This window comes from Canis lupus, chromosome X (genome assembly GCF_048164855.1).
Source record: "Canis lupus baileyi chromosome X, mCanLup2.hap1, whole genome shotgun sequence".
Taxonomy (NCBI): domain Eukaryota; kingdom Metazoa; phylum Chordata; class Mammalia; order Carnivora; family Canidae; genus Canis; species Canis lupus.
In genome coordinates, this window is record NC_132876.1 from 113,310,070 (window position 1) to 113,330,145 (window position 20,076).

At 40.2% G+C, this 20,076-nt stretch overlaps 1 protein-coding gene across 2 annotated transcripts in view; it reads left to right on the top strand.

The window, feature by feature from the left end:
- The first annotated feature begins 7,195 nt into the window (after positions 1-7,195).
- ACE2 (angiotensin converting enzyme 2) overlaps positions 7,196-20,076 on the top strand; it is a 40,404-nt gene continuing 27,523 nt past the window's right edge. For both annotated transcript variants that reach the window (XM_072815535.1, XM_072815536.1), the window contains exons 1-5: positions 7,196-7,336; positions 8,007-8,292; positions 14,364-14,522; positions 17,930-18,023; positions 18,687-18,830. In XM_072815535.1, the coding sequence (XP_072671636.1) occupies positions 8,110-8,292; positions 14,364-14,522; positions 17,930-18,023; positions 18,687-18,830 (580 nt within the window). In that variant the 5' untranslated portion in view covers positions 7,196-7,336; positions 8,007-8,109. The remainder of the gene's footprint in view (positions 7,337-8,006; positions 8,293-14,363; positions 14,523-17,929; positions 18,024-18,686; positions 18,831-20,076) is intronic.

Here is a 20,076-nt window from a genome sequence, read left to right on the forward strand (position 1 = left end):
ATGGTAAGATTTCATTTATTGATGGCCGAGTAATATTCCAGTGTGTGTGTGTGTGTATACATCTTCATATCTTCTTTATCCATTCATCTATCGATGGACATCTGAGGTCTTTCCATATTTTGGCTATTGTGGTGGACATTGCTGCTATAAACATTGGGGTACATATGCCACCTCAGGTCATTATGTTTATATCCTTTGGGTAAATACCTAGTAGTGCAATTGGTGAGTTGTAGTGTAGCTCTATTTTTAACTTTTTGAGGAAACTCCATACTATTTTCCAGGGTAACTGTACCAGCTTGCAGTCCCACCAGCATTGTAAGAGAGGTCCCCTTTCTTTGCATCCTCACCAACATCTATTGTTTCCTGACTTATTAATTGTAGCCATTCTGACTGATGTGAAGTGGTATCGCATTGTGGCTTTGATTTGTATTTCCCTGATAGTGAGAAAAACATGCACCCAAGAATACTTTACCCAGCAAGGCTGTCATTCAGAGTAGAAGGAGTGTTAAAGAGGGGCATCGGGTGGCTCAGTGTCTGAGCATCTGCCTTTGGCTCAGGTTGTGATCCCGGGGTCCTAGGATTGAGTCCCGCATCAGGCTTCCCATGGAGAGCCTGCTTCTCCCTCTGCCTATGTCTCTGCCTCTCTGTGTGTGTCTCTCATGAATGAATAAATAAAAATCTTTTTTAAAAAAAGGAGTGATAAAGAGCTTCCAGGACAAACAGAAACTAAAAGAACTTGTGATCACTAAACCAGCCCTGCAAGAAATACTAAAGAGGATCCTTTGAGTGAAGAGAGAGCCCAAAAGTAACAAGGATCAGAAAGGGACAGAGACAATATGCAGAAACAGTGACTTTACAGGTAATACAATGGCACTAAATTCATATCTCTCAATAATTACTCTGAATGTAAATAGACGAAATGCTCCAATCAAAAGACACAGGGTATCAGATTGGATTTAAAAAACAAGACCCATCAAATATGCTGCCTGTAAGAGACTCATTTTAGACCAAACACCTCCAGATTGAAAGTGAGGGGTTGGAGAACCATTTATCATGCTAATGGGCATCAAAAGAAAGCTGGGGTAGCAATCCTGATATCAGACAAATTAGATTTTAAATCAAAGACTGGAACTCCCTTTTTATCATTTCTCTGTTTAGTCCACAGATGGCTCCTTTGCGGGGGTGGGGGGTTGTTTCAAGTAATTTTTTCCCTTATTTATCCATCCTATTTTCCTCCTCAGGTCTGAGCTGAGTAATACTTTCCAGCACACTGGGATTCTGAAGTAAGGTCTTTTCCTCTTGGTCTTAACTGAAAAGATACATTTGACCAACCATCTCTAGATGATAACTCTCAAATTCATATCTTCATCCCCAGCCACTCTTCAAACTGCAGATTTATATATCTAACCGCCTTTTCTTTCTTTCTTTTTTTTTAAAGATTTATTTATTTATTTATTCATGAGAGACACAGAGGGAGAGGCAGAGACACAGGCAGAGGGAGAAGCAGGCTCCACGCAGGGAGCCCAACGCGGGACTCAATCCCAGGTCTTCAGGATCACACTCTGGGCCGAAGGCAGCGCTAAACCGCTGAGCCACCTGGGGTGCCCATCTAACTGCCTTTTCAACATCTTCACTTGAATTTCTGTGAGGTATCACAAACTCTACTGGACTCCTAGTCTTCCTTCCAAACTTTTACCTGCAACCTTCCCCATGCAAATGGAGGTCAACCTTGTTCTCCTAGTCGTTCAATCCTAAAAACCCTGGAGTGATCCTTGACTGTCTTTCTTTCACAGCCTATTCCCGATTCATTAGCAAATCCTGTTGGCTTTACTTTCAAAACATGTTAAAAAATCTAGCTACCTTCTCACAAACCCTGCTGCTACCACCGAGGCACTATGGTGCAATGACCTCCGCACTGGTCTCTGTCTGTGGTCTTGTCCCCATGGATCCCCTTCTCCACACAGCAGCCAGTGAGTCTTTTCAAATGCAAGTGAGATCATGTTACTGCTCTGTTCAAACTCTACCATGGGTTCTCATTTCACTCAGGATAAAGTCTCAAGTTTTGCTTCTAAGGCCCTAGAAGTGAATGTGCTCTAGTGTTGCCTGCTATTTTTTACAGTCTGGGTGTAGAAATAAATTTGGGTTACATGGCAAGCACCGTGCAATGATAAATTCAGACCAGTGGTGATTAGTACAACCCTCCTGGAATCCACAGCTCATCCTCACAAGTTTAAACTCTGTTGAAAATAGTTGTCAATTTTGTTAATAGAGATTATCTTTGCTCTTTCTGTAGGGAAAAGGGACTGCTAGGCAGCTAGAAATGTAAACAGGAAAGAGCTTTAGCTTTTCCTTTGGGCTATAAAGTCAACTTGTTATTTATTTTCCATAAAGTACTTATAAATCCACTTTGATAAGTATGTAGTCAAAACCAATTGAGCTAAATGCAAACAATTTTTGGCCATGTGGAGTTTTAAATTTCTCTGTGCTTTATGTTTGAGATGCCCTTTGTTATTTCTTTTGGAAGCATTATCTATCAATCATAAGACAGGAAATTGCAAGAAACATCCTTTATTCTCTGAAGTTAACCAAAGTTATCTTCTCAGCTTGGGGAACTAGAAGATGTTTTCGCCATAGCTATTTGGCAACCTCACCATTGATGACTCAGTTGGAAGGATATGGAAAGTAGAGCAGTAAGGGAAATATGGATCTCAAAGTCTATGCACTTTGCTCTAGCAGAGTTCAGACACACCCTCAGCTCTGAGCCTATGAAGAAGGGGTTTTCTGACTGAACTCCATGGTTATCTGGTTTCCGTTTAGGTTTTAGCAGACGGCAGTTCCAATGGGGAGGAGATTTGTTGTGGGCAGGGTTACTAGATGTAGATTCTTCAAGAAGTGACAGCTGATTCAGAACCTGCAGAGACAGCAGAGTTAAGAGCAATAAAGCTCTCCGGGGCCATTAATGTAAAGCCCTAAAGACATTATCACATTATAGCCTAGTCAGTAAACACTATGCAAGATGATGACACTGAGTCCTCTGGGAAAAAAAAAAGACACATAAAAAATTGCTCAGGCAACATCCTAATTAGGATGAAATATATTTTAGAAAAAATTTCTGTCTTCAATGGTTTAAAGATGCACACACAACTGCTATAATCAAAGTAGTACATTTTCATTTTGCTTATATGGGCCTGCTCATTCTCAGAATATGACAGTTTTCCTACAGCCAAAAATTGTACTATGGACAGTTCTCTCATTTCCCCTACTTCTCGAAGGGACTGAATTATTACACAGCTCCTCTTTTGAGTGGAGCTTTTGAGTGGTTTTTACTACTAGGTTCCCAGCATTCTTCTCTGTGTTTTCACATATTAATTCATATAATATTCATGATATGCTATGAGATGGGTATAATATTATCATCAGCTTTGAAACAAGGAAACTAGGTGCCAGGGTGCTACTTACCTGCTTAAAGTCACACAGCTAGCAAGTGGCATAAGTCCATTATGCTACCTGGCTTCTTCTAAACGGCAGGCTCACAATGCGGGAGAGATGTCCATCCTGTCCTCCTCTGTGTCTGAACTGTGCTTCAAATCACACTGTTTTAGACCTTCTACTCTCTTGTTTATTTTCCTCTAGATACTCTCCTGTGTCTCTCTAAACTTGTGCTCCTCTGACATGAACTTGATGCTCTAAATTATTTTGTATCTGATACTTCTGTTAACAAAGTTGAAGATAGTCGTAGGTGAATTTTTCTTTTGTTGGGCAGCCAGATTGGCTTTAAAAAAAAAAAAGATTTTATTTTTCATGAGAGACACACAGAGAGAGGCAGAGACACAGGCAGAGGGAGAAGCAGACTCCCCACAGTGAGCCCGATGTGGGAGTCGATCTCAGTACCCTGGGATCATGCCCTGAGCCAAAGGCAGATGCTCAACCCCTGAGCCACCCAGGCGTCCCAGCCAGATTGGGTTTACAGCTTGTATTAAGTTTTTATTCACCCAGCTCATCTGGACTGCTGTGGTAGCAACCTGACTGATCTCCCTGCTTCCACCCTCACCCCCTTGGTATCTGCTCTCTAATCTGTAGTGAGAGTGAATCACTTCTCTACTGGAAGCCCTCCAATGACTTCCTACATTACTCACAGGAAAAGCCAGAGTTCTCCAATCATCTGTACAGCCCTTCTGATGTGGCCCCTACCTTCCTCTTCATCTTTACCTCCTGCCACTTTCCTTAGGCACGAGGCTCCAGACACAAGGGCCTCTGATATTCTTGAGACCTGACTGCACCCTTTGCACTTGCTACTCTCTGCCTGGAACAGTCTTCCCCAGATACCCACATGGCTTTCATCCTTTCCTTCAGATCTTTGCTCAGAGGTCATCTTCTCATCCCCACCTCATCACTCACCACCCTCCTTTCCTGCTTATTGCAAAGTCATAGCATTGATCATCAGCTGTTTCTTCCCTCTACCCTGCTTTATATCAGATGATATCCACAGGAACTCTTTGTGTCTTATTAGTGTATATCCAATAACTGGGATGGCACCTGGCATATAGTGGGTAGCCAATAAATAATTGTTGAATCAATATTCTTGTTTTGGGGGCACCTGGGTGGCTCAGTGGTTGAGCATCTGCCTTTGGCTCAGGTTGGGATCAAGTCCCACATCAGGCTCCTCAAGGGGAGTCTACTTATCACTCTGCCTATGTCTCTGCCTCTCTCTCTGTATCTCTCATGAATAAATAAATAAGATATTTTTTTAAAAAAGATTCTTGTTTTGGACATGAACTGTTGTTAATCAGAGGACTGCTTCACCCTGTACTCTGTGGTTGTTTTGGGGACATTCAAATCTAGTTGTATAGGGATCCCTGGGTGGCTCAGTGGTTTAGCACCTGCCTTCAGCCCAGGGCGTGATCCTGGAGTCCCGGGATGGAGTCCCACATCAGACTCCCTGCATAGAGCCTGCTTCTCTCACTGCCTGTGTCTCTGCCTCTCTCTCACTCTCTCTCTTTCTCTCTCTCATAAATAAATAAAATCTTTTTAAAAAATCTAGTTGTATAACTTTACATTTTGTTAAATACCTCACCAAAGTGGAAGATACACCGTATCTTTGTAATTTTTTTTTCTATTCTTTCATCAGAAAGGAAATGAGATGGGTCACCTGGGTGGCTCAGTAAGATAAGCATCTTCTTTTGGCTCAGGTCATGATCCTGTAGTCCCAGGATCAAGCCCCAGGTCTGGCTCCCTGCTCAATAGGGAGTCTGCTTCTCCTTCTGCCCCTCACCACTGCTTGTGTTCCCTTTCTCTTTCTCTGTTTCTCAAATAAATAAATAAAATCTTTAAAAGAAAAAAAGAGAAAGGAAATGAGGCAGTTAGCATGTGACTTGTTCCTAATGAATCCCTGGATATGTATTTAGGACCAGAGATCTATATATTTCCCAAATGCAAACCACATCCTAAAAATTATATTTTATAGTTTTATCAGGTGTCAAGATCAAAGTCTTCCTCTAATACTTATGAAATTCACCCTCCGGCCCTTTTGAAAAGTAGAACAGGTTTCCTGCATCTCCAGTTTTCTATTTTTTTCTGCTTCTCTGTAATTTCTCAAAGACAGTGCATTCCTTTGAGCCAGTTGTTTTTCTGCGTCCCATCTCCTGGGTCTTGAGTGGAGTCCTCCCATTCTCAACATGGGCTTGGACAGAACACTTCTGGGTAGCTGTCAGAACAGCAGCATCTTCTCGGTGGAGAGTGAACAAACTCGCTTGCAGTTTGCCATGACAAGCCAGTTCTACAGAATCATTTTGACAGTTCTTCTATTTCCGACTCTTCAAAGTTTCTTGGTTTCCAGAATTTTCCTGCCTCACTGTTATCTCAGGCTCCTTGTCCATCTATTTTTAGCTCTCAGATTTCATATCCTGCTTTCTCCATTTCAATTTGATCACGTTAATCTTATTTTCTGCCTCAGTGAATTGAAATTGGACTACTTCCATTTTTTTTTCTAAACCCAAGAGCTTCATTCAGGAAGTGACGTGAGTAGGGTTTTGTTTCAGCTTTTATTAAAGGTAATATTCCAACTCTTTGTTCAAAGCCTCATATGCTGCTCCCCTTTCTCTTGACTGATTTTTCTCCTAATGCCTGTGAGAAGTAAGTGGATCCCAGCTTCTTCAAATGTGGGAAGTGCTGTACTATACTGAAACTCTGAAAATTCAGATCCCCCCATGCCCACCCCCCGCCAACTTTCTTTTAACATTCTTTGTCATAATTGCTTAAATTTGTCAATTACTTTGTTAGAAAGATTGCATATTTTGATTCATATTAAGGATAGTGAGAGCCCCTCTTTTTAATATGGCAAAAACAAATCTGTCATCTTTACTGAAGGCACACATCCCTCTGCTGCTCTTTATCTACACCTCTATTGTTGCTCTTAAGACTACTGACTATAATGGAAAGGTCTGTACCCTAGAATCAAAAGGAATACCTGGCTCTGCAACTCACTAGCTTAATGAGGTTTACAATTTATTTAAGTTCTCTGAGCCTCAGTTTCTTAATCTACATAGTATCGATAATAAAGATTTACCTCTAGGGGTGCCTCAGTGGCACAGCCGGTTAAGTGTCTGACTCTTAGTTTTGGCGCAAGTCATGATCTCAGGGTCATGGGATTGAGACCTGCATTGGGGTCCACAATCAGCACAGAGTCTGCATGAGTTTCTCTCTCCCCACCCCTCACCCCGTTCCTCCCATTTGTGCGCCCGCTCTCGCTCTCTCTCTCCAATAAATAAATAAATATTACTTGACGGGATGAGCACTCGGTGTTATACTATATGTTGGCAAATTGAACTCCAATAAAAAAATATATAAAAATAAATAAATAAATCTTTAAAAAATTTACTTAAATGAGATATTATAATGCAAAGCACTTTGAGCAGTTACTTAGAATTATTTTTTCCTGTTCTATAGTAACACTAATATAACAACCATGCAATAGGGAAAATCATGAAAACTTTTTTGAAAGGCTTGGTTACTGCACCTGGACCTGGAAGACTTGTTTTTCTGGGTGAAGAAATATTTTCCCTGTGTGAAGATTTCATAATCACCGTCAAGCTGGCCCATGAGCCCTGCCATTTAAAGTGGCTCCTCTCTTTTATCTCTGATATACCTGCACCCTGGGAATGAGGACACTAATCCAGCTCTTGAGACTCTACAGGATACCCACTGAAGTCTCTCTGAATTCTGCATTGCTATGATTCCATGCTTTTGGATGACCAGAGCGTGACATGGACATTCTTTGAATTTCATACCATGCAGAGTCATTTTTATTCCCCTGGGACCTCGACTGAGTTTAGAACAGGTAAGTGAAAGGGACGGAGGCACACAGGGAAGTCAGCCATAGAACCAGTGTTCAACATGGCATCTGAGAAGTAGAAAGTAAGCTGTTTTAAGTTTACACAAGCCAGATCACGTGAGTTAACGTGTGGAGTGGAGGGTAGTCTTATACTTTTAAAAACTGGCCATGGAAATTAAAATTTATCAGAAAAAAATGAATTTCATAAAGACAAGGGCAAAGTAGTTTAAGAAGGGAAAATGTTACCCAGGTAGAGACTTTCTGTGAATTTGAGCTTAAAATAAAAAGAAAGGAGGGATAACTGACTTTTAATGGAATTGTCTGTAAAACATATAAGTACCAACAATACCCCCATGATCCCTAAATCTAGGCTTCTTCAATCCCTGTAAAATTATAACACCTTCAGTGTATCTTTAACAGCTTTTTAGGAACATATTAACCAAATGTGCAAGTTAGGATCTGGCTATAAAATGCTAGGAGAGCTATGATTCTCTAGGATTAATGAATAACATTTGTTTATTTGATTTACTTTAAAAATCATTCTAAAAATCTGTTTATATATCTGTCCTCTCCAGGATGAACTTTATATTGGTTCAGCAGATTGTTTACTGTTTCTTCTTCTTCTTCTTCTACTACTTCTTCTTCTTCTTTTTTTTTTTTCATCTTTCCTGCTCAGTGCCCAACCCAAGTTCAAAGGCTGATGAGACAGAAAAACTCATGAAGAGGTTTTACTCTAGGGAAAGTTGTTCAGTGGATGGGATCTTGGTGCATAGGGAAAGATGTCAGGCTCTTCCTGGCTCCTTCTCAGCCTTGCTGCTCTAACTGCTGCTCAATCCACTGAGGATCTGGTCAAGACATTTTTGGAGAAGTTTAACTATGAAGCTGAAGAGCTGTCTTATCAAAGTTCACTTGCTTCTTGGAATTATAACATCAATATTACCGACGAGAATGTCCAAAAGATGGTGAGTTTTCATGGCTACATAAGGGTATTTGTTGCTTCTTAAAGATTAGATTACTATCCATACAACTGAAAAGGGAAATCAAAGAAATGCTCTGAGTTGTGAGGTTGGATGTTTGCCTTAGTATTTCTGATTTTGGAGTCCCAGACGACTAAACTTAATTGACCTTGGGGCTCATTTGGAAACTGTTACAAAATAATTTACTGGTCTCGGTCCAGATTCTTAGAAACCAGTGAACATGCTTTGTAAAATTGCCACCATAATTCTCATCATAATCAGGGTTTCAAAGCATTTCGTGGAAATGCCATAAGTTATTGAGTTAATAATTTTCCCAAGCTTACAGTGTCAACAGGAATATCTAAAGACTCTCTAAAATGATATATTAACTGGAAAATGCAATTGGAGGCTTAGTGAAAAAGCTAGCTAGTAATTAAAGTAACCAGGGGTCTGGAGGCTGGATTTGGGAATTCCTTCCTTCATTGTCACGGAGCTCTGAGGGACTTTCAAAGGTCACAGAATCCATCCAGAGCCCTACCAGAAAAACTGTGATTAAACCAGTTCTGACAAATCTCAGAATGCTCTGGGAAAGCAAGATGCTTTGACAAGTGCAAGGATTTAGGACTTTCTTCTCTCACAGATCTCAAAGCAGTATCCTTACATATTTGTGCTAGAAGCTGAGTAACATTATTTAAAAGATTTCACAACACTTGGATAGCAATACATTCCTTCAATAATGTAATTCAGGAGCTTATTTTTTCAAATGCTTAGTAGGCTGTGTGTTTAAATTACTGCTACTCACAGGACAGATCAAATCTGAGACCTACCGCCTCCTTTGAAATTCCCCCAAAAAAGGTTTTCCATTTTTCTAAAGCTCAGGGAAATCCTGGAGATTTTGACAGCCCGGTATCATCATGGGAGATCATTTGTTTCTTATCTCATATTTTGGTCTTACCTCTCTTTATCTCTTTCTTGTTGCTTTTCTCTCACTTTTTATTTGCTCTCTGTTGGAGGTGCCTGTGGTGTCCTGTTTATTTGTTTTCATTCTCAGCTGGCTGATCCCATAGGGGCGGGTGAAAGTATACCAGCTTTATGCCCCAGGGCTCTGGAGCCAGACTGCCGGGTTCAGATCCTGGCCCCACCACTTTCCAGCTGGGTGAGCTTCAGTTGGTTAATTCGCCTCTCTGCACCTTCATTATCTCACCTGTGAAAAAGAACATTGTACTCATACCTGCCTTGTAGGGTGGCTGTGAAGCCCGAATTAATACCCGAAGCCACCAGAACAGAGCTTGAAGCTTATGAGCATGGGAGAATGACACAGTATTATTGCTCTGGGTGTGGGAGGAAGGTATAACTGCAAAAGAGACATGTAGCAGTTCCGCGGAGTGCCCTTTGCTGAGAAGGCATGTTAAAGAATGAGACGTAGTGATGTTTATTGAAATCATCTCTGGATCATTAAGTGTTATTACTTTTAAATTGCAGTGGTTGATTAGAGCCAAGGCCAGAGAGGAAAGGGCATGAATCATAAAGTGTGGCCAAGCTGCAGAAAGTCTGGACCCTTTAAAGGAAAGAGAAAATATTAGGATGCAAAAGGGAAGCAGGTGCCACCAGCTACTAGCTGGGAGGGCAGTCCGGTGGTTAGGAGCCTCTGCTTTTCCTTGGCGGGTGGTGGGTACCGTACCTGGGCAGAAGAGCATGAAGTTAATTTTGGCTGACTCCTTTGGTTGGGAGCAGTTTCATGGGGTTTCAGACCTAGTTATAGGACATGGGGAATAAGGTGAGGGTTTTTCTTTGCTTTGACTATGGAGAGCCTTTAACAACAGCTTTACTGAGATATAATTTATGCACCATAAAATTCACCAACTTAAAGTATACAATTCAATGCTTTTTAGTATATTTACAGCCTTTTTAGTATATTACAGAAGGTTTATATACCACCTTCGGCACCATCTAATTTTAGAACATTTTCATCACTCCAGAAAGAAGCCACATGCCTGTTATCATTCTTCCTCCCAGCCCCTGGCCCTGAGCACCCACTAATCTACTTTCTGTCTCCAGAGGTTTGCCTGCTTTGAACATTTCATATAAATGGAAACATACAATGTGTGGTCTCTTGTGACTGGCTTCTTTAAATTTACGTGTTGTAACATGTAGCATCACTTTATTCCTTTTTGTTGCCAAAGAGTACTCTGCCGTATGATTTTTCTTTATTTTTTTATCACAAAAATTTCAAACGTGTGTAAAAGAAGAGAGATGAGTATATTGAATCTCCTCATACCCTTCATCAGCTTTACAAATCATTAACACTTTGGCCAGTCTTGTTTTATTTTTCTACACAACTCCACATTTATTGGATTATTTTGAAGGAAATCCAAAACATGATATAGTTTTGTGTGTATATTTTACCTTGGAGCACTCAAAGTATTTTTAAAACCACCTTAATAATAGTGCCATGCCAAAAACTTAATAACTCCCCAGTACTGTCAAATATCTAGTCAGCTTTCAGATGTACCCTACCGCCTCATCTTTCTTTTTTCAATTTCATCTCTTTTGTTTGAATCAAGATCTAACAATATCCTCTCCTAATCATTTTGAAGGATGTACATTAGCTGTCTTTTAATCTACGGAGTCCCTCACTTTTTTATTTTGTATTTTTTGCAATTTATTAGCTAAAGAATTAAATTTTTGGTGCTATAGAAACTCCCACTTTCTGGACTTGCTGATTTGTGCCGTCTAAAAATTGCTGACCATGCTCTTTTGTCCCCTGCATTTACTGTGAATGTATAGATCTAGGGCAGAGGGAAGAGCACTTTTTCTGTAAAGGCCAGATAGTAAATATTTCAGGCGTTGTGGGCCCTACAGCCTCTATTCAACTTTGGCGTTGTAGCACGAAAGCAGCCATAGACAATACATAGATGAGTGTGACTATGTTCCATCAGAACTTTATTTATAAAATCAGATGGTGGGCAGAGTCCTGATCTAGAGACTTGATCAGACTCAGGTTTCATCCTTTAGTTATTTAATAGGTATGGAAATTGAACTTCCACTACTAGCATGATGCAGGAATATCAAGCCAAGAAATTAACAAAAAACTAGTTCAGGTCCCTAGAGCTCTGGAAAAAAGAGTAGCTTGGGATGGAAGAGTATGCCCAAAGAAGAAGAAGAAGAAGAAGAAGAAGAAGAAGAAGAAGAAGAAGAAGAAGGAGGAGGAGGAGGAGGAGGAGGAGGAGGAGGAGGAGGAGGAGGAGGGAGGAGGAGGAGGAGGAGGAGGAGGAGGGGGGGAGGAGGAGGAGGAGGGAGGAGGAGGAGGAGGAGGAGGAGGAGGAGGAGGAGGAGAAGGGGAGGAGGAGGAGGAGAAGGGGAGGAGGAGGAGAGGAGGAGGAGTATGCCCTAGGAGGTCAAAATTCAAGGCAACATCATGTAATTGGGGGGGGGGGGGAATTTAAAGTATAACACTTAGAGTATGGTAGTGATAAAATAAGACAGATATCTTCAAAGTACCTATATGCAGTATAATTTTAAAAATGTTCTATGACTGGGCCCTTTTGGGGATTGTGAGTTGTTTCAAGAGGAGATTGAGAATAAAATTATTCCTATAATTTGGTATTAAAGTTTTACCAGAAATTTTGCTTGACAGTACAACATCCTGAATTGGGGGAAGAAGGATAGGGACTTAGAGGTGAGTGGTGGGTTGCATAGATGAGTCTGTGCCATAGATCAAACTCTTCTTTCCATAGCTCACTACTTCCCACTCATGTGTGCTGCAGAGAAGAACAGAATGTGTTGAATACCATCTATAATCGATGTTTGGAGCATTAGCTTTGGAGGCAAACATATCTGGGTTAGCACTCTGGTTCTTTCAATTACTCACTGTGTGACCTATGGAAAGCTACTTACCTGCTCTGTGCCTCAGTTCCCTCATTTGTGAAGTGGAGACAATCACAACTACCTCACAAGATTGTTTGTGAAGATTAATTGAAAAAGTAGTTCCTGAGGGGTTGGTTGTATGTGCTCAATAAAAAGAGAAATCATTTTCCATTTAAAAAAAAAAAGAGAAATCATTTTCCATTTTTACTGCCACTATTTTCGTCTCTTGCCTGATCCATTGTCATTTCCACATGCCATTTGCATCATGTTATGTGCATGCTTGGAGCCCCTAAGTGATTCCCTAGTATTCAAAGAATAAAAGTGAAATTTCTTAGCCTGGAAAATACAATTGTTCCTGAAGTCCTGCCTTTGGGATTGGTACTAGTTATCTATTGTGTTAAAAATTATCACAAGTTTAGCAGCTTAAAATAACACACATTTATAATCCCACAGCTTCTGTGGGTCAGGAGTCCAGGCATAGTGTAGCTGCATCTTCCATTTCTGAGTCTTTTTTTTCCATTTCTTAGTCTTATAAAGTTGTAATCAAGGTCCTGGCTAGCGCTGTGGTCTCGTCTGAGGCTTGACTGGGGATGAATCCATGTCCTCAGTTCCTCAAAATGTGGCCCTTTCCACAGAGTCATTCACAACACGGCATCTTGCTGCATCAAAGTCAGCAAGGGAGACAGTTTTAGCAAGATGAAAATTACAATCTTATATAACACAAATATGTCCATCCTGTCACCTTTGGTATATTCTACTGGTTAGAAGTGAATCATGGCTCCTGCTCACACTCAAGGGGGAGGTGATCACACAAACGTGGACCTCCTGGAGGTAAAGATTATGGGCTCCATCTTAGAGTTTGTCTACCATGGGATCCGGGATCCAGGATCCAGGTGGTGTCACTTGATTCCCATAACCACTATTTATTTCTCTCAGCCCCTTTATGCACCTATGAATAATGGAGACAGAAGGATTTTCTATCTCATGGGATTAGGAAGTTCAAATGAAGTAAATTATTCTGCAAAGTACTCTCCATCCATCCAACTCCTACCTACTTTAAGGTCTTCTGCATGAGGGCTAGGCCAAATCTACTTGCCCGCATGAGTCTTTCTTTTCCGATAGCAGAAACTGCTTGGGCACTCAAAGTTTAGACATTATCATATGCTCTTATATTTTATTAATGAAACATTCATGATGCATATCTCAACTGTCTGATAAGTTGTCCTAAGCAACTTAAGGACAAAAAACTTTTTTCTATAAATTATAAAATAGCTACCTTTTTTTGAATGTTTAGGATGTATCAGATACTGTGATAAACATTTTATTATTTGTTAATTGTTCTCATCCTTGCAACAACCCTTTAAGGTAAGTCCTATTATTACTCTCATTATACTGGCTCAGAGAAGGTAAGTAAATTGCCTAAAGTCACACAGCTAGTCAGAGGTGTCTGACTTCAAGAATGGAATCCTTCCTTGTCTCATATGCTACCTTTTAAATATAGTCTAGAAAAGTACAATGTACAAAGTAATTGTTCATCTTCATCTTTGATAAATGGAAATGAGTTTGTACATTGAGAAAAGACTACACTAGAAGAATCTAGAGAAGTCCACTTGCCTATACTGATGTTCAAGATGGGGGCAAGTGAGTATCATCACCTGCTTGTTGGTTTCTTTTGCTGTTAGAAAATCACCATGGCTACCAAATGGCCATATTCTGGGCAACATTCTTTGGGGAACATAATTTAAGATCAGAATTCCTGGTAAGTCATGGCACCATGGAGCTTACTGCAAACTGTTCCTCATTTCTTATGGTTCCCATTGTCATGAGGGGCTATATTCCCATTAAGTTTGTTCCGAGCTTTACTGGGCTCTCCCTTTAGAGCATTCATCCTCAAATCCCCAATTAACTCACCCACGTCATAGTACTAAGGCCATAAATTCCGGGGCCCCACAATGTGAATTATCTGTGAGAATTCATTTCCAGTTCTGGGGATAGGACCCTTGGGAAAACTAGGCACTGGGCCAGAAAGAGAGAGTGACCAAGAGTGGCCTGATCACTCATAACCTAAGCCTTGACCTTCAGCAAAGTAGAGAACTAAACCACTCAGGAAATATTATATATTCCACCAGATGTTTTTTTGGACAGTATCTTCTGTTCTATCTGTTCAAGCAGTGCCGTTCTGACTTCAACCTTATTTTTTGTCATTTCAGAATAATGCTGGGGCCAAATGGTCTGCCTTTTATGAAGAACAGTCCAAGCTTGCCAAAACATACCCACTTGAAGAAATTCAGGATTCCACAGTCAAGCGTCAATTGCGGGCCCTTCAGCACAGTGGATCATCAGTGCTCTCAGCAGACAAGAACCAACGAGTATGTGAACATTCTAGCACTGACCCCCAGGAGCTGAAATATCTGGGAAACATTAAACATTAATATCCCCATGGCTGCTTCCTTTATCTGCAAATATAGTGCTGCTGACATTAGAAAGAGCTCTGTGCCTAGGTAGGGTGACCACATAATTTGTCATCCAAACTGGAATCCTTTTGCAAGTGAAAGAAGACACTGGTAATAATTATGTTAGGACACAAAAGTTAAACTGGTGTTGTCTGGGCACTGTGTTGTATATGCATACTGTATACAGAAGTCACCTTCGTAGGACCAGGCAGCCTGAAGAATATACTTGGTCTATGTCAGTTATGATCACCGGGGGTGATTTTGCCCTCTGCTCCAGGGACATTTGATGATATCTGGAGACATTTTTGGTTGTCATAACTGGAGGAAGGCAGCTATTAGACCTAGTAGGTAGAGGCCAGGGGTGCTGCTAAACATTCTACAATGCACAAGACAGCCCCCAATGACAAAAAGTTATGTGGTCCAAAATGTTAATAGTACCAAGCTTGAGAAGTCCTGTATGTGGTCCAGTCCTTTCCCCCTTTCATTCTTGACTCTTGTCTGCAGTATCTTTAACAAATGGCTAAGAATCTCAGCTCAAACTGCTTTAGAGGTGGGGGGAGGGTTCATCTCTTTCCAAGACATCCATATCATAGGTGGGTCCCCCTAATTGATGGAGGTGCTCCCTCCATTGAACATTAAGTGCTTTACCTCTGCTTTGTTCTGCCTTCTGGATCCAAATCGCTCTTTCCTACAATAATTTTTAAATAAATTATGGTAGCTCTTTTTAAAAACTAGTTGAGTCCTTTTTTAAAGAAAAATATAGGCTAAACATCCTTTGCTCTGTCAATTTTCCTCTGTACAATGGTTTCAAGTTTTCTAACCAGTCCTAGTTGCTGTCTTCATTTTGTCAGTAACCTCAAAGTAAACATCACACTCTGAGTTGGTTCTGGTCTGCATGAAGGTGAGCAGGAATATGACATTCTGCACCCTGTGTTCTACATCTATTAAGACAGTCTATGTAGTCATATTTGGGTTTTGTTTGCTTGAGTTGGGTTCTTTGATAGTCAGATTCCATGTTGGCTCATAACAATATCACTGTCAATGAAGTCTCTAAATCTCTTCTACCAATGTTGCTCTAAAATGATAGCTTTCAAAATTCTGCTCTTAAGTAGGTAGTTTGTTCAAATTAAAGAAAGCCTGTATTTTCCCTGTTAAAATAACATCTCTCGTCCCATCTCTCTAGCTTGGGAGCCAGCAAACTTTTTTCTGTAAAAGGAAAGATAGTAAATATTTTAGGTTTAGTGGGCCATATAGTCTCTGTCACAATGAGTCAACTCTGCTGTTGCAGCAGGAAATCAGCATAGCTAGTACATAAACAAATGAGTGTGGCTGTGTTCTGATAAAACTTTACAAAAACAGGCAGCAGACGGTATTTGGTCTGCAGATCATGGTTTACAGACCCCTGATCTAACCTATTAAAATATTTTTATCTAAAATATTTGGCTATTTAACATCAAAGTCTTCTTTCTAAGTTGCTTTTCTTCTGGAACTCTGTGTTGTAATCTCCATCTATAAAAAGAAAAAATTCATGATAAGGACAAAGATAAAACCATATGGCACATATCTTCCTACAAGTTGATATTTGTTATTCCACATTCTTTGGATCCAATTATCTAACTTGTTATAATCCACTTTATCTTATCCATTCCATACTTCTCCATCTTTTTCACAAAGACACCATGTGAATCCTTGCCCATTGGTCTTGTAGAGTCTCCAGACAGACTGATCTAGCCTGAGTGGAACCTGGATCCTGTATTTTTTTTTATAAGATCCTAGGTAATTCTAACGCGGAGCCAAAGTTGAAAACCACTGAAATGCGTGTAAAAGCTTGGAATGTTTGGGGAGAGAGAGGACTCAAGGATATATGAATTTAATGGAGAGGAAGGAGGGGAGATTGAAAAAAACAGGTAGACAAAGACCATGAGGAGTTTTGTGCCATGGTAACGAATTGGATTGATTCCTTTGGACTGTGGGATCTTGTTGATGTTCTAAGCATGGGATCTATTTCATGTTTTAGCATAATGATTCTTGTAGCAGAGTGAAAGAACAATGGAAGAGGGAAATAGGAGAAGGGAAATAGCCTTTCATCCAGTGCTTCTTAAATCAAATGTGAAAGATAACCAGTTCCTTCTTTCCTTCCTTTCTTCCTTCCTCTCTTCTCTTCTCTTCTCTTCTCTTCTCTTCTCTTCTCTTCTCTTCTCTTCTCTTCTCTTCTCTCTCTTCCCTTCCTTTCCCCCCTCCCTCCCTCCTTTTCTCCCTCTCTTATTCCCTTTCTTCTCTTATTACTAAATCCATTGTAGATCAATACTTGGTTAACTTCATTGCTCACATGCCTAGATGTCATGGAAATATCAAACGGTTTAAAAAAGTTAATAATAATTTATTCCCTTTAAAAAATGTATTCTCTTGATTCCTATACTTACACAGAATAGAAACAAACCATTTACTCTCTTGTACTGGTCCACAGACCACACTTTGAGTAGCACTGCTTAACTCTATTACCTTTACTCTCCTTTACCTCCATGGTAAAGTTTAAGCTCTTTAGTGTAGCACAAATGGGCCCTCATGACCTGGCCCCTGCTGACCTTCCATCTTTATGTCCCCTGCTTCCCTAAGTCAGTATCACTATGCCAGTTTCCTTCAATGTGTCATCACTTCTGGAAAATGCCTGCTCTTTCCCTGCCTCCATCCATTTTTTTTTAAGGCTCTGCCTTCTATCTCCTTTTTCTACTTGACCAATTCCTACTTCTCTTCCAAGACACAGTGCTAATGCCCCCTCCTCTTTGAGGCTATTCCTGAATTTCCAAGTTATTCATTTATCCACTCTCTGCCAGACTGCCACATCACTTTTTCATGACAGTTATACCACTTGTCAATTGGTTATGTAATTATTGATTTCATGGCTGCCTCACTGTCCCATGACTGTGGGGTCCTTGAGGACCAGTGACTTGTTCATGTCAGAGTTATTAGAGTGTAGGACATAGTAGATGTTCAGTAAATGTGTACTCAAAGAATGTTAAATGAAACAATGAAGACATTTCTCTGTGCATGTGTACCTGAGCAACATCCTTGGAATTTTGGTAAATCTGTTTATTTCAGCCACTCCACATATATTTATTATGTGTTTCTAAGGCTCTGCGCTAGTTGATGGGGGTAGGGATAGAGATATCCCTGCCCTACATAAAGGAGGATACTGGGCAAAGATGTGAACTGCTATATTTTGAGGCATAAAAAAATCACATGGTCAAATGGACATCTTTGCCTTAGCATTCTATACAGCAGATATCCCAGCTTAAACGTTATTTATTATGTTTAATTTGCAGTTGAACACAATCCTAAATTCAATGAGCACTATCTACAGTACTGGAAAAGCTTGTAACCCAAGTAATCCTCAGGAGTGCTTATTACTTGAACCAGGTAGGTTATTAATTTTGAGCAATGATTATGAAATTTAATTTTTTTACTCTAAGTTTTAAAGATTTTATTTATTTACTTACTTGAAAGAGAGAGCGCAAGCATGTGCCCACACACTGGGGTTGGGGCAGAGGGAGAGAGAGAGTCTCAAGCAGACTCTACACTGAGCCCAGAGCCCTACACAGGGCTCAGTCCCACAACCCTGAGATCATGACCTGAGCCGAAATCAAGAGTTCGATGCTTAATGCTTATCCGACTGAGCCACCCAGGTGCCCCTTTTTACTCTAAATTTTAAAACTGAGATTGGCACTAGATGTTGACTCTGTGCCTTTCAAATGGGTAATCCAATGATAAGATTCCAAATAGGTGTTTCAACACATAGATGAACTTTTAACTTTTAACAAAACTTCATGGTAAATTATATCACATTCCAAGTACTTTAATTAAGTCAGTTGCCAAATGATTTCAATGGTTTATTTTCTTTGCAGAAATATTTTGAAACTATAAGATGAAGAAATCAATAAATCATGAGATTTAATTTAATTACCTTATGACCTTGTTGTCTGCCAGCCTTACTTGTAATCCTTTAAAGCTCACATAATTGTTTATGAATAAAAATTTTTACAAATGCATGTTTATTTCCTATTGGGTGCTTTGCAATGACAGGTTTGGATGACATAATGGAAAACAGCAAAGACTACAATGAGAGGCTCTGGGCCTGGGAAGGCTGGAGGTCTGAGGTCGGCAAGCAGCTGAGGCCATTATATGAAGAGTATGTGGCCCTGAAAAATGAGATGGCAAGAGCAAACAGTAAGTTCACTGGTTGGTAGAGGTCCTGAAGCCCTCTCTGGGGCTGTGGGCTATTTCTCAGGAATTACCAAGGCTGCCCTTTGATAGAAGAGGCATCCCTAAATTAATGATCATCTGCTGAACAAATTCAGGTTATGTGTCTCAAAGAGGAAAGTATTAGGGAATAAGGAAAGGTGCACTGACTTTCTAGACTTTAAAGAGCTCAATTAGAGAGCATCAAACAAATCACTTGTCTGGGAAAGTGTCAGGAGCTTCCCAAGGCAACCTGGGGATTGAGTAGGGATTCTGTTTCTCATATAGGATGGAAGACAGAGATACTGTCTCTCCCCTAAACTCCTATCTGGCCACAGTTTATTCTCAAAGGTCATTTGTGTGTTTAAGTCAGGGTGGTATCCCAGAAAGAAAGAAAAAAAGATGAATTTAGGCTGGAAATACATTATGTTCTGCAGTTGTAATTATAACTCAAATCGTGGGGTCATAAGACTTTTAACATGAGACGGAATTTCCATATTTCCTAACTTATTCTCCTGCCCGAATAATGAGGTGGAGCTGTGGCATTATGAGTAACTTTATGCTTTGGTGATTCTCAGCACCCTGGGGTTGAGTAAGGAAGAATTTTTTTTCATCTGTTGTTTCTAAATGTCTTTCCCTGCCACTTAAACTTCTATTCTCAAGCCACGAGCAAGCTGGAGATTGTAGCTTATCACTATATCCTTCCATCCAATGAGTTCTTCCTCTCCTCCTCCTGATCATTCATTGCCAATATGCATACAAAAATAAAAATTATTAAAATACATTTGCAAACTTCATTGGCTAATATCCTAATGCAAGCTCGTGTTTCCTGATGCTGAGATACTACATGTAGCACAAAGAGATGTTCTGTGCAGACGTATAATTTGCAAACAGAGGCTCACTATGGCAAGGTCTAAGATGAGTTGAGTTAGATTTGAAAATATAAGGCCCTGAACAAAAGGAGAATTTAAAAACTCAAATCCAATCACATGTTTTAAAGCCAAAGATATAAACTGAAGTATGGAGAAGATAGAGGCCAGGCCGAGGGCTAGGAGACTCAGAGTGTGCCTTTGCCTCTTACCAGTAGTGTGACCCCGGACAAATGATTTCACCGTCTAAGAACATCATGCTGATCTGCATGGTGGGGATTTTACTAATGTCAGTCTTGTAGAGTTTCTGTGCATGTTAGATGAGATAATGCATTAAAATTTCTGGCAGAGAGCAAGTGCTTAAC